At 45.7% G+C, this 17822-nt stretch overlaps 1 protein-coding gene across 1 annotated transcript in view; it reads right to left on the reverse strand.

Moving 5' to 3' along the window:
* TRAPPC9 (trafficking protein particle complex subunit 9) overlaps positions 1–17822 on the reverse strand; it is an 815095-nt gene that overhangs the window by 638089 nt on the left and 159184 nt on the right. The window contains exons 14-15 of the mRNA XM_073632292.1: positions 2577–2709; positions 576–736 (exon numbers count right to left, since the gene is read on the reverse strand). Coding sequence (XP_073488393.1) covers positions 576–736; positions 2577–2709 — 294 coding nt within the window. The remainder of the gene's footprint in view (positions 1–575; positions 737–2576; positions 2710–17822) is intronic.

A 17822-nucleotide genomic window follows, 5' to 3' on the forward strand; every position in this document is an offset into this window, starting at 1 on the left:
AGCTATGATAGCTGCAAAAGGTGGCTCTACAAAGTATTGACTTTAGGGGGGTGAATAGTTATGCACATTGACTTTTTCTGTTATTTTGTCCTATTTGTTGTTTGCTTCACTGTAAAAAAAAAAAAACACCTTCAAAGTTGTGGGCATGTTAAGTAAATTACATGATGCAAAGCCTCAAACAAATCCATGTTAATTCCAGGTTGTGAGGCAACAAAACAAGAAAAATGCCAAGGGGGTGAATACTTTTGCAAGGCACTGTATATTATTGCTTCCTATTTGCCATTTATTTTTTTTTACACAAAAGTGGTGCTACCCTTTAAGTGAATCAAAGCAAGCACTAAACAGTAGATGCAACAAGATGCCCAGCATTCTTTTTACAAGCCAGAAAGACATCTTCTATACCCCTCATTCATTTAGTTTTTAATTCCTGGGTACCCACTTTTCCTGACTTCATAGCCACCTGCCTTTTCATTGTCCAATGAGAACACCTCAGTGCCCTGTAAGAGCACTTTCATTGGACGATGGAATGGCAAATAGAAGACCGTTGTCTTTATCAAACACTCTTTCAAACCTACCTTTATTATTGATGATCTTCGAGGAGACCTCCAATGTCTCCAGTGGCTCGGTGCCAATGTTCTCTAGTTTTATAAGGACCTTCTGTGTCTCCCCGTTGTAGAGCTGGACAGATACGTGGGCGGACACATCATCACCGGAGGGCTGCAAAGCATGAGCTGACCTAGGGCGACAATGTATAGGTCAGTACATACAGTGCCAAATCACATTTCTAATTGCTTTACATCAGAGCTATTTATTCAAACTGAAGCTTAATCCTAAGGTCTGCTTATATTTTGCCTTCCCTGGTCCCCCTCTCAAGTACTAAAGCAATATGTTGCCTCATCACCTCCTGTTTTAGGCCGGGTTTGCACTGGTAGGACAAACGCTCCGACATTGGGAGCTCCTGTCGCATGAAGTGTATAAATCAATGATTCCCTATGAGAGCCGTCTTAACTGGTCCGACACAAGTCAGTCCAACTTTGAAAAAGGTACCTGCACTACTTTGGTCTGACTTTAATGATATTCAATGGGCTGAAGTAGGATCAAAGTCGGATCATCTTCCTAGGCCCCTTTCACACTTGTGCTACTCCAAAGTCGCGCGATTTTGCCGCGATTTCACGGCCGCGATTTTGACAAGACAGTCATACGACTGTGGATCTGACTTTACCCCAGGACCTTTTACTTTACCACATGTTGATGAGGACAAGGGCCCCTTCCCAACAACCCTGGCCGTTGGTTGTCGGGATCTGCGGGCGGGGGGGGCTTATCGGAATCTGGGAGCCCCCTTTAATAAGGGGGCTCCCAGATCCCGGCCTCCCACCCTATGTGAATAAGTATGGGGTACATTGTACCCCTACCCATTCACCTGGGGGGAAAAAGTGTCAATAAAAAACACACACTAGACAGGTTTTTAAAGTAATTTATTAGGCAGCTCCAGGGGTCTTCTTTTGACTTCTCCACGCTCTTCTCCCGCTCTCCGATGTCTTCTTCCAGCTCTTTTACTAGCGTTGGCCCGGTCTTCTCCGTCGTCTTCCTCCCTCTTCTCTTCTTCCGATGTTGACGCGACGCTCTCTCCTGCTGTAATGCCGCGTGTGCGGTGCGCAACGATTTATATAGGCAAGGGGCGTGGTCACCGAGGGATGTCACCCGAAGAAGACGACGGAGAAGACCGGGCCAACGCTAGTAAAAGAGCTAGAAGAAGATAGCGGAGGAGCCCGACAGAAGGCACCGGAGAGCGGGAGAAGAATCGGAGCCCATCAGTGCAGCATATCAGTGCCCATCAGTGCAGCATATCAGTGCCCATCAGTGCAGCATATCAGTGCCCATCAGTGCAGCACATCAGTGCCCATCAGTGCCACATATCAGTGCCCATCAGTGCAGCTTCATCACAGAAGAAGAAAAATGACTTATTTGCAGCATTTTATAACAGAAACACATAAAAGGGTAGTTTGTTTGTTTAGCAAAAAATAAAAAACTCAGATGTGACTGAATACCACCAAAAGAAATTTGTCTCCAAAAAATAACAATTTAATTTGGGTACAGTATAGCATGACCGTGCAATTGTCATTCAAAGTGCGACAGCGCTGAAAGCTGAAAAATGGCCTGAGCAGGAAGCAGGTCAATATGCCCGGTAGGCAAGTGGTTAAGGGGGAGTGGTTGGGGGGATAAAAACCAACTGTGTGTTTATATGTCGCCCCCCCCCCAACCGTAAGTGTAAAAAAGCCCCAATTCTGGTGTAGATATTTGCCAACACACCACGAATCTTCAGATCAAGTCCTGCATGGCTCCGAAACATTGCACTTTCCAGTTCCTGATGTGATTATTCTTCAATAAAAAAAAAATGTTTGGACTTGATCAGAAGATCCGTGGTGTGTTGGCAAATATCTACATCTGACTCTGCATGTTCCAGTTCCCAGCTGGAGGCTGCTGCAGCACCCGTCATCTTAGAGCCCATTCCAGGAACGTGTGCGCTGGGAATATGGGAGATTGTTAATCTATCACATGGAGCATGCAGGGCTCACCTGGGGAGGGAGGTGCTGATTTGTAGCCGGGGCAGAGCCGGGATCACGTCCACTGTACATCCATTATTCTTCAGACCCGGGAGGTTGTCAAGAAGACAGTCGCTGTACACTCCAAATACAGATGTGTGATAACCTGTAACAACAGTCCACCATTAATACAACCACAAAATTAATGTCGGGAGCCAGATCCCTGCTGCGTATAACAGAGAGCAAGTACCTCATTTCAATTACAGTCAGGCTGAGGAGGATAGACTAGATGATGCTGGACGTCCTCCAGCCAGGCAATGAGGCGGGGCTCTATCTAACTGGTTACAGCTTCTAATGCACATTGTGTGAAGCTCACAGTGTGCAGTGAAATCAGAGGACGATATTTCAGTTCAGGAGAGGAGCCGCTACAACTGAGCAAGACTGGAGGGGCTGGAGTTCAGATCAGAACATACACAGCATTAAAAAAGTTTGTTTAACTTGCAAAACTCGGGAACATTAGTCTAAATGAGCATCTCCGACTGACAAACTTTAAAGGACATTAACTCAGAGGGAGTAATGGAAAATTCAGCTCCCCCATTAAAAGCAGCATTACAGACGTCAGACATCTTGATATATTTGAGTGTAAATGTATATTTGGGGGTTTTAATTAAAGCCGCTGTCACCGTGACAAATCGGCTCTCTTTTTAGAGGCTTGCCGTAAACAGGAAATCTGAAATGGCTTTATTAAAAAAAAAAAAGCAAACTGGGGTAGGGGGAGGCCAGGGTGTAGATCAGTCTTCCAAGTCCCAAAATACAGGAAAGGTTGATGTAATCGGCAATTATAGAAGTGCGGTGCGTACAGAGCAGAGCGCCGCTCCGTAGATATTAATAACGCTGACAGAATTCACAGGTCCACGGGGACCGCACTATATTTTTTTTTTATTTAAAAGGGAAATTTTAATAAGATCCCAGAACACCTTAAAAAAAAACATTTTAGCAAGTTCTTAAAACAGAAGGTGTTGGCAGGTCTCGCTTCCATCAAAGATCCAAAAATAAAAGTTTTGGCTTACCTGTAAAATCCATTTCATGGAGACCAGTGCAGGACACAGGCATAGTTTTACTGTAGGTGACTGGGTGATATGTTACTGCCTGATCCTCTGAGACTATGTCTCTGTCCTGTACTGTATGATCAAGAACCAAAAGGGGCATCATTTTAGGATAATGGGCCATGCAAACCAATTCTTTGACTGGGGACTCCAAACTTTTCAGTATAAGGGACAAATAGTATATTTTCAAATTATTAGCGGCCAAAAAAGGTCTAAAACCCCAGAGCCCCAATAGTTCATGGTCCCCATAAGAGACCCCCATCAGGGTCTCCCTTACATCATGGCCCCCATAAGAGCACTCCTTAGATCATTGTATGAAGAGCGTTGGCTCAAACTTTTCTTGTATACACACGGTCACACAAATATTGGCCAACAATTACAAACGTAGTGACGTACTAGACGTACTACATGGTTTTTCAGCTCTTTAGCGCCACACTTTGGGCTCTTTCTGCTAATTTCATGTTAATAGAAGTTTGGCGAGTGTTGATTCAAGCTTTTAAGTATGTTTCTTAATGGCCGTTTGTCAACCAGCCATGTTGCGGAATCGGAGGAGATAACGTGTTATTTATTATTGGCCTTGAAGTTAATGCTTTGACATTATTTTTTTGGTTGAATAATGATTTGATTTGGTATATTTTCTATATTTTTGGATGCATAGAATGCACTTTTTGGTCAAGTTCTATTGGCAGATAGCATGTCTAATTTTATTTGTTTTCTATTTTTAATGCACAATAAAAAAAATAGTGTAGAATAATACTTGGCTATGTGTTTTACTTCAAATGAGAGTTTGGGAGTAGGCAGTTACATTTTTTAAAAATGGATTTTTAAAACAGCTTACCTGTAAAATCCTTTTCTTGGAGTACATCACGGGACACAGAGCACCATAATAATGACTATCTGGGTTATATGCTACCTTTAGGTGATTGGACACTGGCAACCAATAGTAAGAAGGTTCCTCCCACATAACCCCTCCCATACAGGAAGTAGCTTTAGTTTTGTAGCAAGCAATGAAGATCCCAGAAAAGAAGGGAGGGACCTCTGTGTCCCGTGATGTACTCCAAGAAAAGGATTTTACAAGTAAGCTGTTTTAAAAATCCATTTTTCTTTATCGTACATCACGGGACACATAGCACCATAATAATGACTATCTGGGATGTCCTAAAGCAATGCATTTGAGGGGAGGGAACATAGTATTCCTAGATCCCCTTCAGGCCCAGGACTTATAAAGCCACTTGCAGCATGCTGTGGCCAAAAATAGTCTCCTTTTGAGATCTAACGTCCAACTGGTAAAACCTGGTGAACATATAAACTGAAGACTAAGCGGCCGCTTTACAAACCTGAGCCATAGACACTTGTTGGTGCACTGCCCATGATGTACTAACTCCTCTAGTAGAGTGAGCTTTGAAATATCGAGGTGGAACCCTGCATTTCAACTCATAAGCCTGGATAATGAGTTGGCGAATCCAACTAGAGATAGTTGAGCTAGTTGCTGCCTGTCCCCTCTTAGGACCCTCTGGCAGGACAAAAAAGGGAGTCAGTCTTGCGAAAAGGAGCTGACATGCTTAAGTAAACCTTGACTACTCTCACCATATCCAGTGAGTGAAGCGACTTTTCCTCTTTAGACTTAGGATTGGGAAAAAAGGAAGGTAAAATGATATCCTGATTCAAATGAAAATTGGAAATCACCTTAGGTAAAAAATCTGGACGGGGGCACATCACCACCTTGTCCTGATGTAAAAATAGAAAAGGTTTTTTACAAGAAAGGGCGGCCAATTCAGACACCCTTCTAGCCGAAGTTATGGCCACCAAAAAAAAACAATTTCCTAGTCAATAGAATTAAAGGAATATGCCTATTCGGTTCAAAGGGTTGAACCTGTAGAGCTGATAGCACCAAGTTCAAGTCCCAGGGGCATAAGGGTGGCTTAACCGGCGGCCTTAAGTGCAGTACCCCCTTGACGAAGGTTTGCACTAAAGAATGAGATGCAATTGGCCTCTGGAAAAAAACTGATAAGTCTGAAATTTGTCCTTTAATGGTTCCTAAAGAGAAGTTTAAATCAATTCCTGTTTGAAGAAAGGCAAGGACCCTCCCAATCGCATACTTGCGAGGGTGCCATCTTCTCTTCTCGCACCAGGAAATGTATGATTTCCAGACCCTATGGTAAATACTTCTAGAAACTGGCTTTATAGCATTTATCAGAGTAGATAAGACTGAACATCTGATACCACGGTCTTTCAGTACCCTGGTCTCAATAGCCATGCCATCAAATTCAGCGACCGTAAAGAAGGATGGTATATGGGACCTTGAGACAATATGTCTGGACGGTATGGGAGGCACAACGGGTCCTCCACCGCCATCCTCACAATCTCTGAGTACCAGGACCTCCTGGGCCACCCCGGGGCCACCAGAATCACTGTTTTCTGCTCCTCCTGTATCCTGCGTAACAGGTGCGGCAGCATTTGGATCGGAGGAAAAGCATAAATTAGGGAATACCGATCCCAGGGAATCACCAATGCATCCGTTCCAATGGCGAGTGGATCCCTGGTCCTGGATACAAACCTGTCCACTTTGGCTTTGAATCTGGATGCCAGAAGATCCACATCTGGCATCCCCCAGTGCTGGCAGATTTGAAGGAAAACTTCAGAGTGAAGAGACCACTACCCCGGTAACAGTTGCTGATGACTTAAGTAGTCTGCTCGCCAATTGTCCACCCCTGGAATAAAGACTGCTGACAGAAACGGAACATGTCTCTCTGCCCAAGTTAATATGTGATTTACTTCTCTTTGGGCCGCCCGGCTCCGGGTCCCCCCTTGGTGGTTGATGTATGCCACCACCGTGGAGTTGTCGGACTGGATTCTGACAGGAAAACCCCGCAGTCTGGACGTCCAAAATAGGAGAGCCGAGCGAGCTGCCCGAATTTCCAGCAGATTGATGGGCAAGGTCTTCTCTACTTGGGACCATAATCCCTGGACAGAAGCCTCTTCCAGGACTGCTCCCCAGCCTAGATGACTGGCGTCCGTAGTTACTACCTTCCAGGTTACAGGTGGAAAGGATTTTCCACCCTTCAAATTGCTGGTCTCTGACCACCAAGAGAGGTCCCGTTTTACCTGTAGGGATAGAGACATGGGATGATCCAAGGTTTGAACCAACTTGTCCCAAGCCTCCAGGATAGTTTTCCGGAACATCCTGGAGTGAAACTGCGCATAGGGAACTGCGCTGAAAGATGACACCATCTTGCCCAACAGCCTTATACACAGTCGAATCAAAGGGCTTTTTACCCCTTTGACCTCTCGAACCAGCTCCACTATGGAAACCGAAATAAAAAGAAGACAAAAGCGCACCAGCCTAGTGCATTAACTTTTAAAACATTTATTTGATAAAAAATAATAAAGGAAATAACTCGCAGGCGATTGGTGGAGGAGGCACAACATAAAATCGCACCGGTATACAGTCTGCGATTTGGAATGAGCGGAACCTTCCAGGGGTCGTGGAGGAACGCACAGACGCTGAAATCCGCTAACGCGTTTCGAGGGGAATGTCCCCTCTTCCTCAGAGCTATGCAGTGCAACCTCACTCAGCGAACCTCCATGGGATGATCCAAGGTTTGAACCAACTTGTCCCAAGCCTCCAGGATAGTTTTCTGGAACATCCTGGAGTGAAACTGCGCATAGGGAACTGCGCTGAAAGATGACACCATCTTGCCCAACAGCCTTATACACAGTCGAATCAAAGGGCTTTTTACCCCTTTGACCGCTCGAACCAACTCCACTATGGAGCTGACCTTTAAGGGAGGTAAAATTACCCTTTCTTGGGTTGTGTCCAAGATCAGGCCCAGATATGTCAAGACCTGAGCTGGATGAAGCTGTAATCTCAAACCATGCAGAGCTTATTACTAATGTGCAGATAAAGGAACACCTGGGTAGCAGTGACCATAACTTGATTTCATTTGATGTTAGCTGTAAACAAGAAATACATAAGGGAAAGATAAAAACACTTAACTTCAAGAGAGCAAATTTTCCAAGGATGAGGGCTGCTCTCAAGGACTTAGACTGGGAGGGAATATTGGCAGCGATAAACACAGAACAGAAATGGGAATTCTTCAAAAAGACTGTTTGGGACCTCACTGCAAAGTATATTCCCATGGGCAATAAGTTTAAAAGGCTAAAAAGAAAACCTATGTGGCTCACGGTCATAGAAAAGCTATAAACAATAAGAAAAGAGCTTTTAAAAAATATAAAAATGAAGGAACACTAGAGTTGTTTAAATGCTACAAAGAATTTAACAGAATATGTAAAAAGGAAATCAAGGTTGCAAAAATTCAAAATGAACGACAGATCGCAAAAAATAGTAGGACAAACCCCAAAAAATTCTTCAAATATATTAGTAGTAAAAAGGTCATGTCTGAGCATGTAGGCCCTTTACAAAATAATCTAGAGTGGGTGACTGGGGACAAGGAGAAGGCTAATTTATTAAATACTTTCTTCAGCTCTGTGTATACAAAAGAGCATGGGGAAGCTCATGTCCATAATGGGGGTGGTATTGACACAGCCCCCAATGATCCACAATGGCTCAAAAGGGATATGGTCCAGAAATATTTAGACAGAATAAAAGTGGATAAAGCACCTGGACCTGATGGCATCCACCCACGGATCCTAAAAGAATTGAGCTCTGTAATTTCAAAGCCATTGTATCTAATTTTTAGGGACTCATTAATGACAGGAATGGTACCACTGGATTGGCGCAGGGCGAACGTGGTGCCTATATTTAAAAAGGGATCAAAGTCTTTACCAAGTAACTATAGACCTGTTAGTTTAACTTCTATAGTCGGGAAGATACTGGAGCGTTTAATAAAAGACCACATAGACGAGTTCTTGCTGGAAAAAAACATTTTAAGCAACAGACAGCATGGATTCATGAAAGACAGAAGTTGTCAGACAAACCTGATTTCTTTTTATGAAGAGGTAAGTAAAACCTTGGACAGAGGGGTGGCTGTGGACGTGGTTTACTTGGATTTTGCAAAAGCGTTTGATACAGTTCCGCACACACGGCTCATGTGTAAGCTAAAGTCTACAGGGTTGGAAATATCAGTTTGTAAATGGATAGAAAACTGGCTAAAAGACAGAATTCAGAGAGTAGTGGTTAATGATTCTTACTCTGAATGGTCTAAGGTTATCAGTGGTGTACCCCAAGGTTCAGTGCTGGGACCTTTACTCTTTAATATCTTTATAAATGATATTGGGTCTGGGATCAAAAGTAACATTTCTGTCTTTGCAGATGACACCAAGCTATGCAGTGGAATAACGTCCTTACAGGATGTCTCCAATTTACAAGCCGACCTCAATGCACTGTCTAATTGGGCGACAAAGTGGCAGATGAGGTTTAATGTTGAGAAATGTAAAGTTATGCACTTGGGGGCTAAGAATATGCATGCATCATACATTCTAGGGGGAGTACAACTGGGGGAATCCATAGTGGAGAAGGATCTGGGGGTTTTGGTAGATCATAAGCTCAATAATAGCATGCAATGCCAAGCTGCGGTTTCCAAAGCGAGCAAAGTTCTTTCTTGTATTAAGAGAGGTATGGACTCCAGAGAGAGAGATATCATTTTGCCCCTGTTCAAATCATTAGTAAGACCTCATCTGGAATATGCCGTTCAGTTTTGGGCACCAGTTCTCAAAAAGGATATCGGGGAACTGGAGAAAGTGCAGAGAAGGGCAACCAAACTGATAAGAGGCATGGGGGAGCTCAGCTATGAGGAAAGATTAGAGGAACTGAATTTGTTCACTCTTGAGAAGAGGAGAATAAGGGGGGATATGATCAACATGTTTAAATATATAAGGGGTCCATATAGTGAACTTGGTGTTGAGTTATTCACTTTACGGTCAACACAGAGGACAAGGGGGCACTCTTTACGACTGGAGGAAAAGAGATTTCATCTCCAAATACGGAAAGGTTTCTTCACAGTAAGAGCTGTGAAAATGTGGAATAGACTCCCTCCAGAGGTGGTTCTGGCCAGCTCAGTAGATTGCTTTAAGAAAGGCCTGGATACTTTCCTAAATGTACATAATATAACTGGGTACTGACATTTATAGGTAAAGTTGATCCAGGGATAATCCGATTGCCTCTCTGGGATCAGGAAGGAATTTTTTCCCTTGCTGTAGCAAATTGGAGCATGCTCTGCTGGGGTTTTTTGCCTTCCTCTGGATCAACTGTGGGTATAGTATTGGGTATATTGTTTTTTTTTTGTTTTTTTTGTTTTTTTATGGTTGGACTGGATGGACTTGTGTCTTTTTTCAACCTGACTAACTATGTAACTATGTAACTATGAAGGGCCGATTTGTCCATATTTAGAATCCAGCCTAAGAAACTCAGGAAACGAACCGTAGTTGTAACGTTTTCTACTAAGGTGGAGTAAGCTTAGTCCCTTAACAGAAGGTTGTCCAGAGATCCTACCACCGAGATCTTTTGGAAACTTAGGAATGCCAACACTGGAGCCAGAACCTTTGTGAAGACCCGAGGGGCCGTGGCTAGACCAAATGGAAGTGCCACAAACTGGAAATGATACCCTTCTACTGCGAAGCGCAGGAATCTTTGATGTGGACCGGAAAACGGTACATGCAGGTATGCGTCTTTGATGTCTATGGACGCTAAAAAAACTCCTTTTCTCAAGGATGTGATTACTGAATGAACCGACTCCATACGGAAGGTTCGGACGTTTAGAAAAGAATTGAGGGATTTGAGGTCCAGGATGGGCCTTACTTCTCAGTTCGGCTTTGGCACTGTAAACAGGTTCGAGTAGAACCCCTTGAATCTTTTTGTGCGGAACCTCGATAATTACCTTCTGCCTTTCCAGCTGTTCTAAAGCCAGGAACAGTCCCTTCTTTTTCCCCGGGTCTCATGGGACTCTGGATAAAAAAACAAAAACCGAGTTGGGGGAAAATCCCAGAACTCTATTTTGTAACCTTGAGTTATAGTGGAAATGACCCACCTGTCCTGAACCAATTTCCCCCAAGCATCTGCAAACCGCCGCAGTCTGCCCCCCACCCGCAAGAGTGGGGGCACCCCTTCACAAGGAAGACTTGGAATTGGTTTTGGCTAGTTTCGGGGTCCAGGGTCTTTTTTGACCCTGAGGTTTCTTAAAAGTAGGTGGCTGAGGCCGTCGATACCGCTTGGGACAAGAGGCACTTGGCCCAGGAGCGTTGGGAATCTTAAAGGAAGGCTGCTTATTCCTTCTTTTAACCGGAAGCAAGGAACTTTTTCTTCCTGAGATCTTTTGGATATATTTAACCAGATCTTCCCCAAATAGACGCTCACCGTGAAAAGGAAAAACCGTGAGTAGCCTCTTGCATGGCGTCTCGGCTGACCAGTTCTTTAACCACAGTTAAAGAAAGCGCATATGGATTGAGAGTAGTGCAAAACGAGACATCTGCTGGATCGAGTCCTTTAATGCGTCTACCGCAAAACATAAAGCGCGAGGAAGTTCTGACAGTTCGTCAGAAAATTCCTCTTGAACAGGCAGGTTCCTGACCAACTTCTTAAAACGGTCCTTCAACGCCTGACAAATACCGATAGCCACAACTGCCGGTTGTACTGCTGACCCAGCCACCGCAAAGGAAGCTTTTAGTAAGGATTCCAGTTTTTTATCTGCCGGATCCTTAAACCCCTGGGCATTATCCACTGGACAGGTTAGGCTCTTATTCGCTGAAGAAATGGCAGCATCAACCAAAGGTGTATCCCACTTCTTCCTGAATTTTTCCTCCATATGATATAAAAAGGAAAACCTTTTTGGAGGCAAGTATGTCCTGTCCGGGTGGTCCCAGTCAGCGTAAATCACCTGCTCCAATAAAGGATGCAAAGGGAACGCCTGGGAACCTGGCTGAGGATGCAAGGATCCCAACGTAGAACAGGAGAGTCCTGGTCCCTGTACCGGGGGTAATTTAAACCCAGCTCTCACTATTTCAGCCAAGGACTGGATAAACAATTTCTGGGATTGGGATTGGTCTGCCGAGGACTCTTCAGCCTCTCCTTCCTCTTTGTCTTTAATGGCCTCCTCCTCCAAATCCTCTGCCCATTCTGGATCCAGATCACAAGGACCCATGTGGCTAAAAGAGTTCTGGTGCTCAAGTGACTCTCCACTGGGACCGGGCTCAGGAGAGGGAGCTCTATGACATTTCTTCCCTCCCTGTGTTACTGTGGCAACCATACCAGCTATCTTGCCTTCAAGGCCACCTAGGGCTGATGCTAAGTCATTCTTAGTAACATAAGCCGATGCAGGGATATTGGTAGTGGCCACTACGCCTGACAACTGCAATGGCTCAGCCAGGCCAAATGCCGCAGGTCTTTCAGGGGAGACTGATGCTGCAGTAATCTGAGGTTGATCTCCTGTTTTTGAAGGAGTCCCTTTAACCCCTGGAGTTTTGAGGAAAAAAAAGCAATCCCTCTGAGTTATATGGCTGGATCCAGCATATAGCCGCTACCACAGCCTTTACCAGCCTTCAACCTGTTGCAACTGTCTAACTCACATGCCCAGACCTCTGTGTCCCACCGCGCACTAGGCTCCTGTGAGCCTGACTGACAAGCAGCATTGTACATGCAGGCGCGTGACCTCCCTCTATACTAGCGCGCCGCCACGTGACCAACGCACGTATGCCCGTGCCCTACAGCGCATGCGCACGCCCACGCGGCACGCACACACAGGCATGCCGCGATGCACGCGGCGACCGCCACCCGCGCAGGTGGATAGGTACAGTGCACGGGCACAGGGCGCACGCCCCCAACGCACGCGCACGCTCCCTGCGCACACGTGCGCCCGGCACACAATGCCCACTTGCGGGAGAGACCCGCATAAGTGCATCTGCCGGCTTTCATCTGTAACCTCTGTACATTGGGGACACAAGGCACGCATTTAAAACATATCATGTTAACAACAATAGTAGTATTTTTGGCCTCCCAGAGGGAGTACTCACCGGTCCGCACTGCAGGGCCTGATACAGGCCCAATCTTCCCCCATCATGGCGGGTAGCGCCACTGAGGACCTTCAAGGACCGGGTTCCCCTTTGTACGGGTCCACAACCTTAGACCTCTAAAGCACCCTTCTGGTTCCCTTGGGTAAGTGAAGACCAGGAATACCATATAACAAAGGTCCATCGCCATAAAGGACACATTACAGGCAAAACCTTGTTCTTGAACCGTGGCTCGGGTACCATCCACTTTAGCTTTTCATGCCATCCGAATGGATCCGATTATAACATCCTCACTGGGACATTACTGAAGAAATTTGAAGAGCTTCCACAGCCATGACCATCACCTTCAAGACACTGGCAAAAAACTAAAGGTACTTCCTGTATGGGAGGGGTTATATGGGAGGAACCTTCTTACTATTGGTTGCCTGTGTCCAATCACCTAAAGGTAGCATATAACCCAGATAGTCATTATTATGGTGCTCTGTGTCCCGTGATGCACGATAAAGAAAATACAATGTAAAATTGACAAGGGACACCAACATAGTTGTATCTTTGATCTTAAAAACTACGGGATGGTGTTGTGGTAACTTGCCCAAATAAAAAAAAAAAAGCATAATAATATTATTCTTGATATCACTAGAAAAAAACGCCTTTGAAAATTTGTTTGCAATAACTCCATCAGTATCAGCAGGAAAGCAAGAATGTGCGCTGTATTTGGAGATTTCAGAATTTTCCGCATCACGAATGTTAATTCTCCATTACAAACGCTAGTTTACAAGACCGACCACTTCTGCTTCCGAGCATGCGTGTTTGTACTTTGGACTTTTGTCTGACGGACTTGTGTACACACGATGTGAAAGTCAGACAACGCACATTTGTTGGCGGAAAATTTGAGAGCATCCTAGCCAACATTTGTTGGCGGAAAGTCCGACAACAAAAGCACGATGGAGCATACACACGGTCGGACTTACCGCCAATAGCCTGTCATCACACATTTCCCCGTCTGAAAATCCGATGGTGTGTACGGGGCATTACTCTACCAACTTGTGACAATTGAACGACCTATGTAAGTCAGTAAAAAAAAAAAAATGTTATGCCCACTTTTGCATGACTTTTAGTACAGCCCTCATATTTCGAGGGGAGGGCGGGGCCTTCAATGGATGTCACTTTTTCAAAACACGTCTGCTTCGATATTAATCATGTAAAATGAAAAACAGTTTCAGATGGAATAAAAATGACGGCATAGAATTGAATAGTGCATAGTGACCTGTCACTTACTATTTTTTGCTATTGAGTAACATAAATGGGATAGGAATTGATGGAAGGTATGTTTCGGTTGGCACTGTGGTGTTTTCAAAGCTTCCAAAATTGACATGTGTATGGGCAGCAATTTTATATGTAGTAATTTTGGTTAAAAACATGATTGCGAAAAGCTAAAAAGGGCGACAGAAAACTGCCTTGTGTTGCTTCAATCGTTTTTCCCGGTTTTGAGAGCTCGAGTGCTTAAAATGTAGACAGAAAGTAATCATTAACCCCTTACCACCCAAAATCTGTTTATTGACATCTCCCAGCACAATGCCACTTTGCCAGGCACACATTCATAAACTGAAAGTTGGAAATTAATAAGATAGAACAATGAAAGTCAGCGGTTGACATTTTAAGTTGCTGGTCGCTCTCCATGCCGGTTGTCATTAACAGTTTGGGTCCCCACTGATAACCAGGAGCCAATCGCAGAGGTTTCTGATCATGTGATCACTATCACCTATGACGTTGACATCACATGCAGGCTAGAGACTTTACTGACAAAATCAACCTTCAGTCTCTAAATGAACACAATCACCTTCAGGCTGCAGTGGGACCTGCAGTGCCATATATTTAATAATGTGATGGGGGCGTGGCCTGACCTGGCATGGAGAAGGAAGCCTAATCCCCGAGCTCCTGCCACCACAGGGATACCCTGACTAATTTTGGAGGATTGCTAACTCCGTTCCTTTCACAAACGATGGGGACTGCCTCCCAAAACTCCTCTGCCTCCAGATCCCGCTCTCCCCGGGAACTAAACGGGGGGTTAAACCGCAATATTCCGGAGATGTCCCGCTCCCAGAGAGGGAACATGGCGGCTTCCCGCCACGGACCGACCCACACACAGCCTCTGCCTTTATCGCCTACGGAGCAAACGAGGTCCCCTCAGTCACAGCCCCGCACAACCGGAGCAGACATCGAGCTCACCCCACACCCTCCTATCAATATGCAAGATCTACGGGCAATTGCAGACGACATAAAGGACACCCTTTCTGCCGCCATCTCAGAACTCAGACTGGACATACGCGCTCTGAATGACCGAGTGCACATCACTGAAAAAACAGTAGATCGCCACGAGGCAACACTATGCAAAGCTGCCACTCGGATTGACTCTCATACCCTTCAGATGAGGGACATGCAGCGTCATTTAGAGGACCTCGATAACAGAGGCCGAAGACACAATCTTCGAATACGGAGTCTGCCAGAATCGTTCGAGGGAGACAACATGCCCGCTGCAGTGACCAGCCTCTTTAACAATCTACTAGGCAGACCGCCGCAAACAACGGTCGCTATGGAGAGAATCCATAGGGCCTTGAGACCCAAGGGGAGAGATACAGACCCGCCGCGCGATATCGTATGCTGCATTGTCAACTATGCAATTAAGGAAGAGATTCTCCGACAGGCAAGGGGTAGAACGCAGATTCTTCATGAAGGGCATACATTGCAGATATTTCAAGATCTTTCAGGTATCACCCTGCGACACCGTCGAGACCTGAAACCTCTCCTGGATACCCTCCGATCTAAAGGCATCCCATACAAATGGAAATATCCATTCTGCCTATCAGCCACCACGATGGGCCGCACAGCCCTCTTGAAAGTGCCTGAAGATCTGCCGCACTTCTGCGGTGCCATGGGAATACCGCTCATAGACGTACCGAACTGGTACGCCGAATTCCGCCACAAGGTCGCGACAAAGGCTGCCCCTTTGGAGGAACCGATGGAAGCACAAGGAACGAGGTATCGCAGGAGGCGATCCCCTTCCGCCACCAGGCATCCTACCGGCCCTCGTTCGGGGTACCCTGCTAACAGTCCAACTGAGTCACCGCGGTCTAGGAGGGCTCGCAGGGACCGTTAATCAGCTCCAGGGCCTTTCAGAACTTGTTATACCGGTTTTCGTTGACGTTTTCTGACATTGATCAGTCCTTTTACCTCCCAGTTACCGGATTTTTGTTTCTAAAACTGTTTTTACTTTATTTTCATTGTTTTGGCCGTCTAGCCTGTGTTATTTCTGACACAAGTCATATCCACCGTTTATGGCAGCCCGCCTTACCGCCCACTTCCTCCTCTGCCCAGCAACATCTATCTACTTCAGATACTACAACTCCCACAACGCACCTCGACAAGATGACCACCTCCTTCGGGACGCACTACCAGCTCCTTCCTGTTACACCCCATACCACGGATACACTCCAGTGCGACTCGCACACCGCGGACTTCCGGGTGTCTCAGCCTACAAGTGACACGGACTTCCGCTCGCAGATCGCTTTCCCCGCTCCCACCGCCAGATGAGATGGAACCATCAAGAGTCTTGAATCAGGACTGACACCGACAGGCCTCCCGATTGCAGCACATCTCCGCCGTTTTGCTTTGATCCCCGTATCTGACTCCAGGCAAGACCATCACTCATCTGTCACTGATCGCTGAACGGACACAACCATCCATCCTCAATGTGATCAGAAGGTCGCCACTTCCTCTCTCCTCTTACCGCAGATCAGCAGAGAAGAATCCTGGACTCTTCACTCTTAAGCCTACAACCTTCACAAGCCGCAAGTATTGTTGTAATGTAATTCTTACCCTAGGGGGCTGCATCCTATGATACAACATCATCTCTAACTAAAGTCTGTTTTTTTTTTTTTTTGTTTTTTTTTTGTGGGTTACGCACCCTTTTGACCTGGGACTCACACTCTGCTGTCCGGCCGCCTCTTCATACATAGTTGGGACCGGTTAAGCTGGCCGTCATCATATTGACCTAGCTAGAGGATGAAGTGTCAGTCCCAGCCCCATAATTTAATATACTAGCACGAGGGCATTGTTGCACCTATGTTTTATGTACTCTAAACATTTATATACGAATTAATTGTTTATCTCAAGTGTTCATTGTTTCTTCTTGATTGCCAATCTCTTATTGCTTAGTCCGAGTAGTTAGACTTGTTTTGTTAAAACAATTGTTTACACACCTCCTAGACATGATAGCGTACCCTGCTATATGTTTCGAGTACAACAGGTCTCTACCTCCTCCCATGACCTTACTCCCATGACCTTAGGCCTCCACATGCCCCGCCCTAATCCTAACTCATTGCTCCAATAAGATATTCCCCTGTTAGGACAGTTTTTGGTCCCCTCCGGACAATACATAACTAACACCTCCTACTTAACCTTGACGCGCCTCCCTGTGGTCGCGGCTCACTTCCCGTCCACTGCTTATCACCCCTAGTTTTTTCCCTCTCAGCCAGGGCTTTTGGTTAACCCCCACGCGGGTTCGAGCAGTGGCGTAGTCACCCCTGTTGGGACTCCCTCACTGCTCGCGTCCCATCCCACGCCGACTAAAGACACCAGAGGTCGTCGGACACATAGTCCCACATCTCGTCGGCCTTTCCCCCAGATACAAACACCCTTACACCTCATCCTTCTCCGGCTTACCGGACTCCACCTCCCCTCTGCCCCGTGTCCCCCTTTGGCCTTTCCCCCCAAATGCCAATGACAGGCCCGCAGAATTCCAGTGTCCCCATGGATTTACCCCAGACACAGCTACACTCTCTCAAACTACTTGCAATAAACATACGAGGACTCAACGTGCCCGAAAAAAGGTCCCAACTCCTTTATTCTCTACAACGAGCTAAAACACATATCGCTCTTATACAGGAGACCCATTTCAGGACAGATTCTATCCCCAAACTGAAAAACCACTTCTTCCCTACAGCCTTCCACTCCTCCAACCCAGAGGCAAAATCAAAAGGCGTTTCCATACTAATTTCTAAACATTGTCCAATCCAAATTTCTGACGTACAAACTGACCCGCTAGGTCGATTTCTCTTCATTAAGGGCACCTTGAACCAATTACATATCACAATTGCCAACATCTATGCTCCCAACACCGGCCAAGTCACCTTTTTCCGAAACACCCTCCAAC

The sequence above is a fragment of the Aquarana catesbeiana genome, linkage group LG05 (genome assembly GCF_042186555.1).
Source record: "Aquarana catesbeiana isolate 2022-GZ linkage group LG05, ASM4218655v1, whole genome shotgun sequence".
Classification (NCBI taxonomy): domain Eukaryota; kingdom Metazoa; phylum Chordata; class Amphibia; order Anura; family Ranidae; genus Aquarana; species Aquarana catesbeiana.